At 39.4% G+C, this 16,929-nt stretch overlaps 1 protein-coding gene across 2 annotated transcripts in view; it reads left to right on the top strand.

Moving 5' to 3' along the window:
* Nucleotides 1-16,929, top strand: part of ABCA5 (ATP binding cassette subfamily A member 5) — a 51,402-nt gene that overhangs the window by 24,798 nt on the left and 9,675 nt on the right. For both annotated transcript variants that reach the window (XM_059998404.1, XM_059998403.1), the window contains 9 exons: nucleotides 2,152-2,321; nucleotides 4,851-4,978; nucleotides 5,372-5,509; nucleotides 7,682-7,795; nucleotides 9,120-9,290; nucleotides 10,263-10,376; nucleotides 10,767-10,901; nucleotides 12,263-12,337; nucleotides 13,115-13,206. In XM_059998404.1, the coding sequence (XP_059854387.1) occupies nucleotides 2,152-2,321; nucleotides 4,851-4,978; nucleotides 5,372-5,509; nucleotides 7,682-7,795; nucleotides 9,120-9,290; nucleotides 10,263-10,376; nucleotides 10,767-10,901; nucleotides 12,263-12,337; nucleotides 13,115-13,206 (1,137 nt within the window). The remainder of the gene's footprint in view (nucleotides 1-2,151; nucleotides 2,322-4,850; nucleotides 4,979-5,371; nucleotides 5,510-7,681; nucleotides 7,796-9,119; nucleotides 9,291-10,262; nucleotides 10,377-10,766; nucleotides 10,902-12,262; nucleotides 12,338-13,114; nucleotides 13,207-16,929) is intronic.

The following is a 16,929-nucleotide window of genomic DNA, read 5'->3' as shown; positions in this document are numbered from 1 at the left end:
ACGCTGTCTTGTTAGATCCAGAATGGCGGTAGAAATAAAACTTAATAATCAAGAATAAGAGGGGCTTCCCTGGTGGCGCAGTGGTTGAGAGTCCGCCTGCCGATGCAGGGGACACGGGTTTGTGCCCCGGTCTGGGAAGATCCCACATGCTGCGGAGCGGCTGGGCCCGTGAGCCATGGCCGCTGGGCCTGCGCGTCCGAAGCCTGTGCTCCGCAGCGGGAGAGGCCACAACAGTGAGAGGCCCGCGTTCCAAAAAAAAAAAAAAAAAAATATATATATATATATATATATAAAGAATAAGAGTTTTGTTATATGTTTGAAATATGCTGAATTCATTTGCTTTTTGCCCAGACTTATTCAATATCAAAGAAATGTCAATCATATATCTGATTTATTCCTGTGTCAGCATTAGTGAGAGAAAAACCTTTGTTTAAATCAGCATGTGTCCGTTTATTTAATTGAATACTACTCTCATAAAATACTCCCTGAAAAGCAATAAAAGAATCTCGGCTCCGGCTGCCATAACAACAGCAGAAGTTTATCTTCTGGCTTGAGCAGCAGAAGTTTATTTTCCCACAGTTCCCGAGACTGGGAGTGAGGTCAGGGTCCACATGGTCGGGTCCTGTTGAGGACTTCTCCTGGCTTGCAGCTGGGCAACCCCCCCCCCCCGCCCCCTCGCTGTGTGTGCACACAGAGAAAGAGCCACCAGAGAGCAAGCTCTCTGGTGCCTCTTCTTCTCAGGGCACCAATCCCGTCATGAGGCCATGCCCTCGTGACCCCATCTGACCCTGATGACCTCCCGGAGGACTCATCTTCAGATGCCATCGCTTTGGGGCGTAGGGCTTCTGTGTATAAATTTGGGAGGAGGGCGACAGACATTCAGCCTGCTACAAGAAGTGTTCCGTGGTCAAATCTGTATTGACCATGCATGTAGAAAATATTATAACTTACATTTCCTCTCTTAAAGATTTGTCCATTAGCATATAAAAACACATGAGCCGTTCTATGCTAAAGAAATTATTTCAACTTTGTTTAACTTGGAGTTTCCAAATATTTTTTAATCATGAATTTTGTTTTTAACCTAAAACACCCACTAACTTATTATGGAACTAGAGTTCAACGCGGTATGCTTCTGGCAGTGCTGATATAGGTCTACTTACAACAATTTAAGAATGACTTAAAATTATAGGGTTTCTGAAAATTATAAAATGCTGATGTGTGATAACCTAAGCTCTCTCTACCCACTGTTGTGACACCTGCCACACACACTGCAGAGATTTTTTGCAGGCTGAGATGAAAAGTTACCTGTCTCTGGTCTTCCCTGGTGGTGCAGTGGTTGAGAGTCTGCCTGCCGATGCAGGGGACGCGGGTTCATGCCCCGGTCCGGGAAGATCCCACGTGCCGTGGAGCGGCTGGGCCCGTGAGCCATGGCCGCTGAGCCTGCGTGTCTGGAGCCTGTGCTCTGCAACGGGAGAGGCCACAACAGTGAGAGGCCCGCGTACCGCAAAAAAAAAAAAAAAAAAAAGTTACCTGTCTCTCAGGTGGAAGGGCATTTTGAGTGGTTTATAGTAGAATTATGTGCTGGGCCAGCTGCACATTATGGTCCTTATAACTCACTGTAGAGGAGAAATGGAAATTGATGTGGTTAGGATGACATTTCAAAGATACCAGTCATCTGAAGTTTTCACTGTATTTTTATTTTCTTCACTGTATCTAAAATATTTTTGTATCATATATTTTCTAAAATATTTGGAGAGTACATAGGATAGAGGTAGGGCAGGAAATAGTTCCTTCAGGAGAATAAAGATATAAATGTGACATAATGTGTATTTTTTTTTCAAGTTATAACTACAGGTTTACATGCCCTATAAAAATGTCAGGGTGGCTCTGATCTAAAATATACTTTTATAACTTTTAATTTTATTATTGAATATTGGCTTTCTTTCCAATATTGTCATGAGACCATTTTGGAGAGTCGAATTTCTACTCCCAAGTGGGAATTTTTCAAGTTTTTTTTTTTTCCTTTTCTTTTCTTTCTTTTTTTTTTTTTTCTTTTTTAAATGAGTACCTTTTAACTGTCATGTGAAGGAAGATTGTTTTGTAGATTTATATATTAATGTGCCTTGAACTGTGTATTTTTTTTCCTTTCAGGTTGCTTCTGCTTTTAATTTTTTTCGCAGTTCAGATTTTTATGTTTCTGGTGCATCACTCTTTTAAAAATGCTGTTGTTCCTATCAAACTTGTTCCAGACTTATACTTCCTAAAGCCTGGAGATAAACCTCATAAATACAGAACAAGTCTGCTTCTTCAAAATTCTACCGGTGAGAGTATGTGCAGGTTTGTGAATGTGTGTTGGTGGGGCCTGGGGTGAGAGGTAGGTACAGGCCAGAGATTTGGATTTTAGAAATATATATATGTTAAAGGCGTGGTCTGTGCGCAGGAACCTAAATTACGTAAAACTCCTCACTGATGCTGAGTAATATGTTACAGGAATGAAATTTTGGTTTAAGTGTAGATGACAGTTTTTAAAATATTCTGATTTATACTGTATATAATCATAAAATTTCCATTTTTAAGAGTAGCGACATTATCCTCAGAGCAGCGTGTTTCATCTCAAAGTTTATGATGCGCAAAATAAACTTCAGAAGTTGAAAAACCCTCTTTAGAAAGAGTTACGGCATGTAATATTTATGCAGTTATATATCTAAATAGAAGTGTTTAAACAATTTTTAAGGACTATCTGAAAAACTAGAACTAAGGACAATTGTCTTAGAAATCTCTATGATCAAATACATTAAATCTGTAATGGATATTTTCGGACTTGCTATTGATTCTTTTTATTACATAATTAAATCCAATATGAAAGAAATTTTAAAACATATGGCTTTGCGCAAACCTCAGAATAAATTTTTAAAAACCTGATATAGGACTTCGATTTTCAAAACATTAACACCTAATTCAGAATTTGACGTGAATTCGATGTTTCTACACCGTCTCCCATCTGTGTGGATAGTTTATCGTCCCGAGGTTCTTGAAGAGGAAAGTGAGCTGCTCTGTAGTTTACAGTAAAGCAGACGCAGCTTCCTTTGCTTATCTTGCTGAACTGTGTTGGAAAGTTGCATTTCGTACACCCTTTCTACACGCACAAATTCTTTGGAGTTTAACATTTCCCAACACTTCACCTGTATTCTAGTATCTTTCCTTTTTGATTCACTATTAACTGAAAAGCTTTGCCCGGTGTTAAAATAATAGTGATAGTTAGGGACAGTTACAGATGGCCGTTACAATCATCGCTCTTCAATTCTAGCTCTCTGTTTTTATTCTTTTGGAGGAAGAAGGTATTTAGTGATAGAAAACACTCTTGAATAGAAAACGTTATGTTTCTCAATTTATTGCTCCCAGTAGAATTCTTATTTTGGTTTTAATGCACGTTTCACATTGCTGAAAGATAGTACTACATGGAGCCTTACACTCTGATATTGTGACTTTTTTTGTGTGTTTGGGGAATTGTACATTATCTCAAGTATTTCTGCTTGGTGTTCACTCTCACTGATCTGCAGAAATTATAGTATTTTCAAAGTTTTGTCCCATCTGTTAATTTTAAGTATTTCTAGTGTTGCTTACATCCGTCTGTCTTTCTATCTGTCTATCTCACATTTTCCTAGACCTTGTTGTTGGTCCTAAAGGCACATTTCCTTTAGTGTTCAGTGGTCTCTGTGTGTATGTATTGGGTGGTCTCTTATCCTCCTGGCAAAGCTTTCTGTTATCACAGGTGATACAGTTCCTTCAGTTATAATAGAGCCCTCTTCTCGCGAGGACAGAGCCTCTCTGGCATCTGGAAATGAGAGATCACTTAAGGCACTAGGTTGGGAGTAGATGTCCTATCACTAGAAGCACCCTTCTTTCTGACACTCAGGTTTGTTGCTGAGTCTGAGCCACTGGCCGTGCTGCTCAGTTACTGCTAGTGTTTTCCTTTGTTTGGTTTTGATTTCTCTCCAAGCCACACTTGTCCGTCCTTGAATCCTGGCTTTTGTGATGGACAGAGAAGTGTTTCCACTCATCAGGCATGTTGGTATAGATTTAGACCTCGGACAGGATTCCGACTCTCCCCCTTAGCTCCAGGCTATTTAGAGAATATAGATGGAGACCTGGTTATGGGTTTTACTATTTTAAAGTAGTAACGCAGTTGACATTTATACTGTTTGTCTGTTCAAATCATGCAGCAATCCTCCAGGGAGTGATGCCACGTAACTCCACACCCTGGCTCCCACCTCTCTGAGCGTGGCACGTTACCTTGTTATATAAAATTGCCAGATAGATTTGTATTCTTACTGTTTGACCAGATCTCACATATTATAGGTACACTCTGAATGCGAGTAATATCAGTAGCAGCGGCAGCAGCTGAAATTGGCGCAGTAGCTGTGTGTCAGGCTCTGTTCTGAGGTCTGCGTGTCTGGACCTGGATTTGAATTCATGCTGACTGGTCCCAGAGCCAATGTTCTTAATCGTGTCTTAGCTAATGGAGAGAAAATACTTCTTCAAAAAGAGAGCTCTGGGCTTCCCTGGTGGCGCAGTGGTTGAGAGCCCGCCTGCCGATGCAGGGGACACGGGTTCGTGCCCCGGTCCGGGAGGATCCCATGTGCGGCGGAACGGCTGGGCCCGTGAGCCATGGCCACTGAGCCTGTGCGTCTGGAGCCTGTGCTCCGCAACGGGAGAGGCCGCAACAGTGAGAGGCCCGCGTACCGCAAAAAAAAAAAAAAAAAAAAAGAGAGCTCTAAATGTTACTAAAAGCCTGTGTCTGTTTCTCATTTAAACTGATTCTTTGTTATTTGCTTATCTTCTAATACCAGACTCAGATATCAGTGATCTTCTTAGGTTTTTCACCACCCAGAACATAATGGTGACAATGTTTAATGACAGTGACTACGTGTCTGCCGCTCCGCACAGCGCAGCTTTAAATGTGATGCAGTCAGAAAAGGTAAGAGTCGTGTGTGGGATTAAGCGATTTCCTCTAAAATCAGTTGTTTGCTGATTTGACCTTATTAGTTGGAAATTAAAATTTACTTTTGGAAATAGCTGGCTGTGTTTACTTAGAATATATTTTATGCCCCGATGGAGGACCAATAAATAAAGCTCTGAAGAATTTAATTATTTTTATGTCATTTTTTTGTTTAAAATATCAAAATATCTAGATTCCAAACCAGGTTATTTTTATCTATCATTGAGTATTATTTCTATGATTTGTTGAACCCGTTTTCAGTACAGTTAGTGAGAGTTAACTTAGCTGGTGAGAGAAGCTTGGTACATAGCCATCGTATAGTCATTTATATTTCTGTATACTGTATAATAACTCTATTTTTTTGAATTGTAGGACTATGTTTTTACTGCTGTTTTCAACGGTACTATGGTTTATTCTTTACCTGTATTGATGAATATCATTAGCAACTACTATCTTTATCATTCAAATGTGACAGAAAGCATCCAGATCTGGAATACCCCATTCGTTCAAGTAAGCAAACCTAAAAATAGGTGTGCGTGTGTGCGTGTGTGCATAAAACAACTATTAAGAGCCAAGTGATAATAACCGATGAAATCTGTAGAAGTTCATCTTGTGACATCTCCTAGTCTTAAAACTTGAGCTGGGGATGGTTCACATCCTGGGTTTAGGAGTCTGTGGTATGAGTTCGCTTCATGGTCAAGGAGATTCTGTCTTGGTACTGATATTTTTGTAAAGCATGAGTAGTTTTTATATTAGAGAAGAAAAATTTAGACAATTAAAAATGAATATTGTTCATCGGAAATCTACATGCTGGGTATTGAACCTTGAGAAGTCACCCAGTCATTTTTCCTCTAGGACAGACTGTTGGATTATAGATACGAAAAGCCACTTAAGTCTCCAGGAAAACAGTCAACATTTTTCTCTGAATACTAGTATTGTTTTCCATATGCTGAAAAATAAATGGACAGATATCTTTCGGTAATAGCATTTTCTGCTTTCTGTTGCCATACTGCTTTTCAAAAGCTTTACTGAGATGTACTTCAAACACCATCTGATTCACCCATATGAATGTACAATTCAGTGGTTTTTATTATGTTCATAGAGTTTTGCAACTCTATGTTAAAAGACGTGACATACTCTATCACTCTTGCTTTTGTGAGGCATCGTATTTCTTACATTTTGGGGGTAAAGCGGTACATAGTAGTATCAGTCACCAATTTTGAGAATATAGGCAGAAGAGAGATTTTGGCTTCGTTTTGGTGGAATGGAGATATTGATTTCAGCTTTGAGCCTGTGGAGAGATTGGTTATCCTGGTGGCATTTGAAGGTATGAATCTGGAGAGATTTCTGGGCAGGAAATAAATATTTGTGATAAATATTTATTGTGATAAATAAATATTGTGTCAGCATTGCGTAGGTGATATAGAAATCATCATCGAAGTTGTAGATCATCCCTTGTGATTTTTGTTTCTGTTGTTGTGAAATATTTCAATCCTACAGAAAGTAAACAACTGTGTATATAGTACCCACATATTTCAAATGTTAGTATCTTGTTTTTCTTATTTATTAAAACGTTAAAGACACAGGTGAAACCTCCAGTGCGTCCCTCCCCAGTCTTCTTTCCTCCACAGTTCAAAATGTTTAATTCCTGTGCACATCTTTATGGTGTTACCACATTTGTGTGTATCTGTAACTATTACAAAAGATCTTGCTTCTTAACATTTTCCATCAAACACTGACATACAACCATACCGTTGTTTAAAACCAGAGGGAAAGAGTGAGACTTTTTAAAGTTCCCTATTCACAGATATAATCTTGTTCATGTTCCACACTTTTTCCCCTTCAATGATGAGATCTGTGTAATTGAGTCCAGCTGTCATCTCATTCATCTCCACTTCTTGTGCTACTCAGCTTAGACATTTGTTGGTTCTGTCTGGGTCTTCCACTGTAAGGTACCAGAGTTTGGGACAAATTCGACAACGTCATATGGCATGAATTAAGGAACTGGCTTTATTGCTAGAAACTCGGGAGGCCGGGGCCGACAGAATGCAGCCTCTTTCCACATCATCCCGTGGCATGGAGAGTGGTTCTGGGTAGTTTGCATTTGGGGCACCAGCTGTTTACTAGGTTGTCTGGGAGCATTTTCTGTCCGCACCTGGATCCACAGGCCTATTGGAGTTACGGTCCCCCCTGCTGGGAATAAGCAGCTCCTGGCTCCGTAGGAAGCTGAGCTCGGGTATGACTTTTCCCAGTGGAGAAAAGGGGGGTTCCTAGATCCCAGCTGGCTTGTAGTCCAGTCCAGGTACCGGTGAAGGCATCAGGGTCATTCTGAGAGAGCCACGTTCGTTGCCTGCGTAGAACCACTGGGAGACAGGTTAACTGTGCTTCACGGACAGTATAATTTTTAACTAAATGGTGAACCTTAATTAATATGCTGTATTATTCTGTGTACTTCCGTAAGAAAATGGAAGGACAGTAATTTGCTCAGGATCCTATAGCTACTTAATATGTCAAACTGGTACCATAGCCCGCTGACTCTGCCACCTGTTGCTTCATGTCGACTGCTGTCTAGGGTAGGTATCCTAACATGTTTCTTCGGGGGTTTTGATAGTCTTTCAGAAAGTAGTAACATGATATAAAGTGATTCCCAGTTCTATTTCTTATTCTGTGGTTGTCTTTCAGGGAATTACAGACATAGTTTTTAAAATCGAGCTGTATTTTCAAGCAGCTTTACTTGGGGTTATTGTTACCGCGATGCCACCTTACTTTGCCATGGAGAATGCAGAGAATCATAAGGTAATGACTCAGTTAAAAAATTACAGGTGCAGTTGACTAATAAGAAATCTTAGACAAAAAGTTAGCCTACCTTGTGTGAGTGCAAGACTTCTGTGCAATTATTATTTCAAGAAGTAAATGGAGTATAAATACGTTTATTACGGTAATAGTAGTAACTCTCACTTATTATTTGAGGACCCGTCATGTGCTGGGTCGTATTCCGTGGTGTGGATCTGGATTGTTTCCAGTTTTAACTATTATGAATTAAGATCCTATGGGCATTTGCTCTAGCTTTTTGTGTGAATGTAAGTTTTCATTTCTCCGGGATAAATGCCCGAGAGTATACTTGCTGTGTCGTATGGTGATTGCATGTTTAGTTTTATAAGAAATTGTTGAGCTGCTCTTCAGGGTGGATGAGCCATCTTGCATTCCTACCAGCAATGTGTGAATGACAAAAGCATGGATTATCCAAAATCATCACGTTTGACGTGGTCTATGTTTTTATACTTATATTGAAATTTATATTTTCCCTCTTCTAATTCATTGAACACGAAAATTGTCCATTTTTTAAATCATTTCTCTTCTTTGTCTTAACTAATATTTATAGCCCACTCTTCTCTTACCTCCTCTATGGCTAGCTCTTTCTTATAACACATTTAATTATTATGAACAGATGTTTCATAGATGACAAAAATCAACTGAATAAGATTGTTAGGTGTTTGGATTTATGAAAGATTCTTAAAATTTCAAATTAAATAACGAGAGGGTTAGGAAAACAATGATCATTTAAGTTTACTGTTTGTACACTTGCAAATGCTATTCTCTTGTGGTGATAAGAAACAGCTAACATTTTTTTATACACAGGAGTGTGTAAAAGGCTTTCCAATGCATCACAAGTACTTAAGCTGAAAGCCCTGTGTAAATCAGCAGGTACTTGGCCATTTATTAGTGTTTTCATGAAAGGTCAATATTTAACAGTGAGAAACCTGTTTTTCTCTCTATTTCCACAGAATTTCCAAAGCAGTTATGTTTTGGCCGCTTACTGTTTGCACAGCTATAACCCCCATGACACCTTTTACTTTATTTTAGTTTTGTGTTTCTTAGCAGCACTGCTGTATCCTGATGCTGAAAAAGTTTGTTGAAATGTTTACACCTCAGAAACAATGAGCCAGATTACAGGCTAGATAGAATTTCTATTTAGCTGTAGGAGGGCTTTTATTACCTGTAGACAGAATGTGACCTTTTTTGTTGATGTAAAATTAAAAGTTCTACGATCATTTGCTAGAGTTTTTCGTTTGCAAGATGTTTAAAATGACAATCAGTTTTTGCCTTTTTCTTTTTTTAGATCAAAGCTTACACTCAACTTAAACTTTCGGGTCTTCTGCCTTCTGCATACTGGATTGGACAGGCTCTTGTTGACGTCCCCTTATTCACTGTGGTTCTTACTTTGATGTTAGGCAGTTTATTTTCATTTCATCATGGATTATATTTTTATGCTGTCAAGTTCCTTTCTGTGGTAAGTTAACATCAGTTGTATTCGTGCTATTTATAAATAAAATGTTATTTTAAAAAGCTAGATCTTTATAAATGTGATAATTGTCTGATTGAGTAATGGTGACGTTCCAGAAAACAGAACCGACATCTGTTTAATTCTTGTGTACGATACCTATCATCAATGCAGTTTATATTGCCCTGAGTGGTTTTTAAAAACAATAACTTTACCATTATGAACTAATTCCTTGAAACTGAGGTGGTCTTTCATGTACACTGCCTACTTGTATGTAATCAGGAATACTTAAACAGTCCTTCCTTTAAACGTCTTCTTGTCTCTGTGCCCAAAAATAATTTCACAGAGAAGAAGCTCTTTTATTCCATAATTTAAAGTATGGCTTCAAATACTAAGGAAGAGTGTGATTTGTATTCATATTCATATTCGTATGTCAATGACTGACACTAGATCCTTTCCTATGAATTATATTAGAAAAAAGCGAAAACAGAGCTTGGTAGGTTGGGGTTGCTGAAAGTCCGCTTAGGAGCTTTGCCAGAGGCCATCCTGACCTTACAGATTAATTTCCACCTTATAACTTAATAAACGTCTTTCTTAAAAATTTACAAAGTGCATTAAATGCTGTACAGTAAAAGGAAGCTAATAGTTGATGGAGATGATACAGCCGTAACCAGCTATGCTTGCTTTTCATAATAACATGGTAAGAGACAGTATTTTACTTGGCATAAAAAAAGAGCTACAAATAGTATTTAGTTTAAATGGCTTATTCAAGATTGTGTTAGCAGTTAAAAACATGAGCTTTATTGATTTAGGAGAAACTCCTCAAGGAACTACAGTTTCCGTTTTTTTGGAGCAATTTGCTGAGCAATAAAACTTGAAGAGTAATTATTCCCTAACGATTTAGTGTGACTGGTATTTTACATCATATGTACGGTTAGCTACTCATATTTTTAAATAAAAATACCCATTTCTGTCTTCCAGGTTTTTTGCCTTATTGGTTATGTTCCATCAGTTATTCTGTTTACCTATATTACTTCTTTCACTTTTAAAAACATTGTAAATACCAAAGAATTTTGGTCATTTATCTATTCTGTGGTAAGTCACATTTTATATTATTTTGTCTCAGCTTTTCCTAGCGCGTTATTTGAAAGTCATGAACTCTTTTCACGGTTGTACTGAAAGGATTACTGTGTCTTTTCTAAGTGCAGAGCTTAGCTAGCTAGCAGCGTCTGTCAGTGTGTATATTCATCTTCAGCCCCGTCCACTCCATGAAGGGATGATATTTTGTTGCATTTAACAGCTAGCATGACAAGGATGCCAGCTACAAAAAACTGGTATTAGCGCTCTGACACTTTCTGGCTAAGTATCTGCTGGGGTTCCAGGTTTTATTAGAAGATTAAAGACATAGTTAATGCTGAGGCACCCAGTAAGTTTGTTTGAAATTGCTAAACATCTTTTCACTTGTTTTCTCATTTTTTTCTTTAGACAGCATTGGTTTGCATTGCAGTCACCGAAATAACTTATTTTATGGGATATACAGTTGCAGTTATTCTTCATTATGCTTTGTGCATAGCCGTTCCAATCTATCCGCTCCTAGGTTGCCTGATTTGTTTCATAAAGGTAGGTCTGTTAGGTGTTCTAGTATTTTTTAAAAAGGGTAAATAATTACTGCCTAATCTTTGGGATCTTAGCTCTTGTACTGAAGTAGTAAAAAAAAAAAATGTTGACTGCTAGTACTTGATTTAAATATTATTAATGTAGCAGTAAATGTAAAATTACTGTGGAATCGTTTCAAGCATGTTTCTAAACTGCAGATTCTCAAAGGAGAAGGACTGTGTTCATTACATGGTCTTTCATGCCCAAAACAATGTACATAAATTAGAAGTATTATCTGACTGCAGTCCATATGTGTTGGACTGGGGAGTTTGGGGGGAGTTTTTCAAGTGTACTGTACTGTACAGGGATGAGGAGCGATTTTTTTTCAAGAAAAAAATAGAGGAACAAATTAATTTTATTAAGCCTGGTTAATTGAAAACAATTTCTGTGGTTAGAAAAAAAATTAAGTGATGAATTAATTTAGGACGATTGCTGATTAATTCTACTGACACACCTCCTTACCTCTCTCCCTTCCCTTTTTTTGGCTTAAGTTTATAATTTATACCTGCTCTGATAGGCATATTTTGGGGTGAGGAAGATTTTAATCTAACTACAAAACATGGCTATAAATATTAACAGGTAGCTAATTTATAAAGAAGACGTGTTTGCTGTTAAATACATGTTTTTCGTTTTAATTGAACGTTTCTACACGTCGCAGCTAAAAGAAAATTGGTTCCTCTGCGCACAGCGCTTCTGACACCAAACGTGTGGGTTTTCCCTGACATTCAGCAGTTCTGACACTGACCAGAGTTAGCGCAGACCCCACGGGTTCAGGGCTCAGTCCTGCAGGCAGCCCCCCGCTTCAGATTCCAGTCACGGGTCGTGGGTCCCCAGGCCACCCACGTTCTGTCTGACTTGGACCCCTTGCAGGGGGTCAGTACTTTGCTCTAGAATTGGCTGGCAGGGCCCAGAAAGGTCCCAAGGGCAGAGCTCCTGTCCCTGTGCAGTTTGGAGAGAGTCGTCCTCCCAGCATGTTAGAGGCTTTGTGGAGGTCCCATGACCTGGGCAGGATGAACTAATCAGTCTCCACGCTCTTCTCCCCTCCCTGGTGGTGGCACCTGGGGCCGGAAGTTCCAGCCCTCTAGTCTGGCTGGTCCTCTGTCAGTCAGCCTCCATCCTCCTCTGAGAGTCCCCTCATTAGCATAGACTCAGCTGAGGTTGAGAGGGGCTTGTTTTATACAATGAGAGACACTCCTGTCCCCTCTGTCACTCAGGAAATTCCAAGGGTTTTAGAAGTTCTGTGCCAGGAACTGTGGTCAAACACCACATTTCATTATATCACAGTATCACAACCACATATAAATTTTCAAAACGTTTTGTCTTAGATTTCTTGGAAGAATATGCAAAAAAAAGAGGACACCTACAACCCATGGGATCGTCTTTTGGTGGCTGTTATATCGGTAAGAAATAGCTGTGTTAGCATGTTACCTTATGAGTGGTTTGGTCATATGGTTTTAACTCTCTTTTTAGTTTTTATTCCATTGCATAAAAATGAAGGTGCATAAGAAGTCAAGTGTGTTAGTTAATGCTAGCTAATATGCATTTCACTTACTGAATACATCCACTTTAATGTACTTGTTTTTTTCACGTCGTTAATTCTATTTAATGATAATTCTGGCTTCCATAGAAGCAAAAACAAAGCTTGTTTAAAATTATAATTTATGAAGCTGACAACAGATGAACTTTACAGAGGTAGAAAAGTATGTGAAGGGTCATTTTACTAAAAATCAACCTTGGTTTGTATTAACATTTATTCTTTTTTTTTTAACATCTTTATTGGAGTATAATTGCTTTACAGTGTCAAGTTAGTGTCTGCTGTATAACAGAATGAATCAGCTATATGTACACGTATATCCCCATATCTCCTCCTCCCTCTTGCATCTCCCTCCCTCCCTCCCTATCCCACCCCTCTAGGTGGTCACAAAGCACCGAGCTGATCTCCCTGTGCCATGCGGCTGCTTCCCACTAGCTATCTAGTTTACGTTTGGTAGTGTATGTATGTCCATCCATTAACATTTATTCTTAACTCATTGTATGACATGCAAAAAAAAATTGTGATGAGGTTTTTCAGTGATGGAAAGGAACCTGATGTATGTGGTTTTGGTTCTGTTGGTACACGGGGAAAAAAAAAAACCCAAAATAATTCAGTCACGAGCTGTAACCTGTTTTCCTTTTAGCCTTACCTGCAGTGTGTGCTGTGGATTTTCCTCTTACAGTACTACGAGAAAAAATATGGAGGCAGATCATTAAGGAAGGATCCCTTTTTCAGGTCAGTTTTTTAAATTTCAGGTTTAATTTTTTAAAATTCTAATTTTTCTTTTTTACTGTATTGACAGAGTTGTGCAGCCATCACCATAATCTGATTGCAGGTCGTTTCCATCACCCCCAAAAAGAAACCTTGTGTCTGCTGGGCACGTCCTTCCCCCGCTCAGCTGGCCCCCAGCCCTGTGTAACCACTGACCTACCTTCTGTCTCCATAGATCTGCGTACCTTACACATTCCTTTAAATGGAATTATGCAAGGTGGGGTCTTTTCTTGTCTGGCTTCTTTTACTTGGGCATAACGTTCTGGAAGTTCATCCACGTTGTAGCATGTGGCAGTACCTCATTACCTTTTTGTTTGTTTTTGCTGAGTAATATTACATTGTAAGGATATACCACACTTGATCTATTCATCGGTTGGTTGGCATTTGAGCTGTTGCCACTTTTTGGCTACCGTGAGTCATGCTACGATGCACATTTGGGTGCAAGTATTTGTGTGGACGTATCTTTTCATTTCTCTGGGGAGGATACCTAGGAGTGGAGTTGATGGGTCATTGTGGTAGCTTTATGTTTAACCTCTTCAAGAACTGCCAGACTGTTTTCCACAGTGACTGCACCATTTTACTCCTAGGAACGGATGAGGGTTCTGTTTTCTTCACGTTGTTGCCCATACGTGTTATTGTCGTTTTGATGTTAGCTGTTCTCGTGGGTGCACATTAGTGTCTCATTATGGTTTTTATTTGCACTTCCCTGATGATTCATGATGTGGAGTGTCTTTTCATGTGCTTATTGTTCATTTTTGTATCTACTTCGGAGACATGTCAATCTGAATCCTTTGCCCATTTAAAAAATTGGGTTGTCTTTATATTATTGAATTTTGAGTTTTTTTTAATATATTCTGGTTACAATCTCTTATCAGATATATTTTAAAATATTTTCTCCAAGTCTGTGCATTTTTTTTCAAAGGATGTTTTAAATTTGTAGAAGAGTTATTTCTTGAAATATGGCCATTGGCACCAAATTGGTTCTGAATTCCTTTTTTATATTTCTCACGTATTTGTTTATTTGCTGAATATTCACATTCTGGAGAAAACTGGAAAGTATTGGAAAACGTATAGTGGTTATTCACTAGCCACTGGACCCGCCCCTCATCCATTGAGGCAGAGTGTCTGGCTCTCCTTCTGTGTCTTTGCCTTTATTCCTGCTCTCGTTTTGGGGGAGATTTCAGCATCCACACAGGTAACCCTTCCAACATCGTGACCCCTCAGTTTCTGATTTTCTCCAAGCCAGTGACTTTTGTCTCTGTTCCCCTTCACCCTCTGTTTGCATCAGAGCCATTGATGATGCTACATACTCATCCCGTAGAAACTCAGCTCTGTTTTAACGCTGTTTGGCAGCCCTATGCCTTTACCTACTCAGCAGCTTCCTATCTTTTTCTTTTTCTTTTTTTATTTACTTATTTATTTTTTGGCTGAGTTGGGTCTTCGTTGCTGTGTGTGGGTTTTCCCTAGTGTGGCGAGCAGGGGCTACTCTTTGTTGTGGTGCGCGGGCTTCTTATTGTGGTGGCTTCTCTTTGTTGCGGAGCATGGGCTCTAGGCACACGGGCTGCAGTAGTTGTGACTCGCGGGCTCTAGAGCACAGGCTCAGTAATTGTGGCACACGGGCTTAGTTGCTCCGCGGCATGTGGGATCTTCCCGGACCAAGGCTCGAACCCATGTTCCCTGCATTGGCAGGCGGATTCTTAACCACTGCGCCACCAGGGAAGTCCCCTCCTATGTTTTTCTTTTCCATAGTTCTCGCAGGCCTTCTTTGTATCCCTCAGATTCTCAGAGTCGCCTCAGCTCACCTCACTTCTTACTTCTCAGTGGGTGATCGTGCCATCTGTCTCAGGAAACAGAAGCACCGGATTATAAATTATAAAATGTGTACACACTTGTCCACATCTTTCGTCACTTTTGCTTTTTCCCAGCCCCAGAGGAAGGTGTCCCCCTTGTTATCCAAGTCTTCCTGTGTTCTGTCTGCTTAAGGATGTTGCTCAGTCAGCTCTCTCTTTCTGTGTCTTTCCCTTTTGGATCTTATTAGGGTATATTTCCCTTTGGGAGGGGGTCGCCTTCCTCCCATATAAAACAAAGTACTCATCAATCGCATTGAAACCTGAGTCCCTCTCTAGCTCTTATCCCCTCTTTCCTTTTTTCTTTTTGATCATATGTATATTTTTTATTTTTTTAGCGTTTTTATTGGAGTATAATTGCTTTACAGTGGTGTGTTAGTTTCTGCTGTATAACAGCGTGAATCAGTTATACATATACATATATCCCCATATCTCTTCCCTCTTGTATCTCCCTCCCTCCCACCCTCCCTATCCCACCCTTCTAACTGGTCACAAAGCACTGAGCTGATCTCCCTGTGCTATGTGACTGCTTCCCACTAGCTATCTGTTTTACATTTGGTAGTGTGTATATGTCTGTGCCACTCTCTCACTTCGTCCCAGCTTACCCTTCCCCCTCCCTGTGTCCTCAAGTCCATTCTCTAGTAGGTCTGCGTCATTATTCCTGTCCTGCCCCTAGGTTCTTCATGACATTTCTTTTCTTTCTTTCTTAGATTCCATATATATGTGTTAGCATACGGTATTTGTTTTTCTCTTTCTGACTTACTTCACTCTGTATGACAGACTCTAGATCCATCCACCTCTCTACAAATAACTCAATTTCGTTTCTTTTTATGGCTGAGTAATATTCCATTGTATATACATGCCACATCTTCTTTATCCATTCATCTGTCGATGGACACTTATGTTGCTTCCATGTCCTGGCTATTGTAAATAGAGCTGCAATGAACATTGTGGTACATGACTCCCTTTGAATTATGGTTTTCTCAGGATATATGCCCAGTAGTGGGATTGCTGGGTCATATGGTAGTTCTATTTTTAGTTTTTTAAGGAACCTCCATACTGTTCTCCATAGTGGCTGTATCAATTTACATTCCCACCAACAGTGTATGAGAGTTCCCTTTTCTCCACACTCTCTCCAGCATTTGTTGTTTGCAGATTTTTTGATGATGGCCATTCTGACCGGTGTGAGATGATATCGCATTGTAGTTTTGATTTGCACATTTCTCTGATGATTAATGATGTTCAGCATTCTTTTATGTGTTTGTTGGCAATCTGTATATCTTTTTTGGAGAAATGTCTGTTTAGGTCTTCTGCCCATTTTTGGATTGGGTTGTTTGTTTTTTTGATATTGAGCTGCATGAGCTGCTTGTAAATTTTGGAGATTAATCGTTTGTCAGTTGCTTCATGCAAATAATTTCTCCCATTCTGAGGGCTGTCTTTTCGTCTTGTTTATGGTTTCCTTTGCTGTGCAAATGCTTTGAAGTTTCATTAGGTCCCATTTGTTTATTTCTGTTTTTATTTCCCTTTCTCTAGGAGGTGGGTCAAAAAGGATCTTGCTGTGATTTATGTCATGGAGTGTTCTGCCTATATTTTCCTCTAAGACTTTGATAGTGTCTGGCCTTACATTTAGGTCTTTAATCCATTTTGAGTTTATTTTTGTGTATGATGTTAGGGAGTGTTCTAATTTCATTCTTTTACATGTAGCTGTCCAGTTTTCCCAGCACCACTTATTGAAGAGGCTGTCTTTTCTCCATTGTATATGGGCAGAACACTCCCAAACTCGTTCTACGAGGCCACCATCACCCTGATACCAAAACCAGACAAAGATGTCACAAAAAAA

This window comes from Delphinus delphis, chromosome 19, assembly GCF_949987515.2.
Source record: "Delphinus delphis chromosome 19, mDelDel1.2, whole genome shotgun sequence".
In the NCBI taxonomy this organism is placed as follows: Eukaryota; Metazoa; Chordata; class Mammalia; order Artiodactyla; family Delphinidae; genus Delphinus; species Delphinus delphis.
This window is presented reverse-complemented; position numbering and strand designations above follow the sequence as displayed.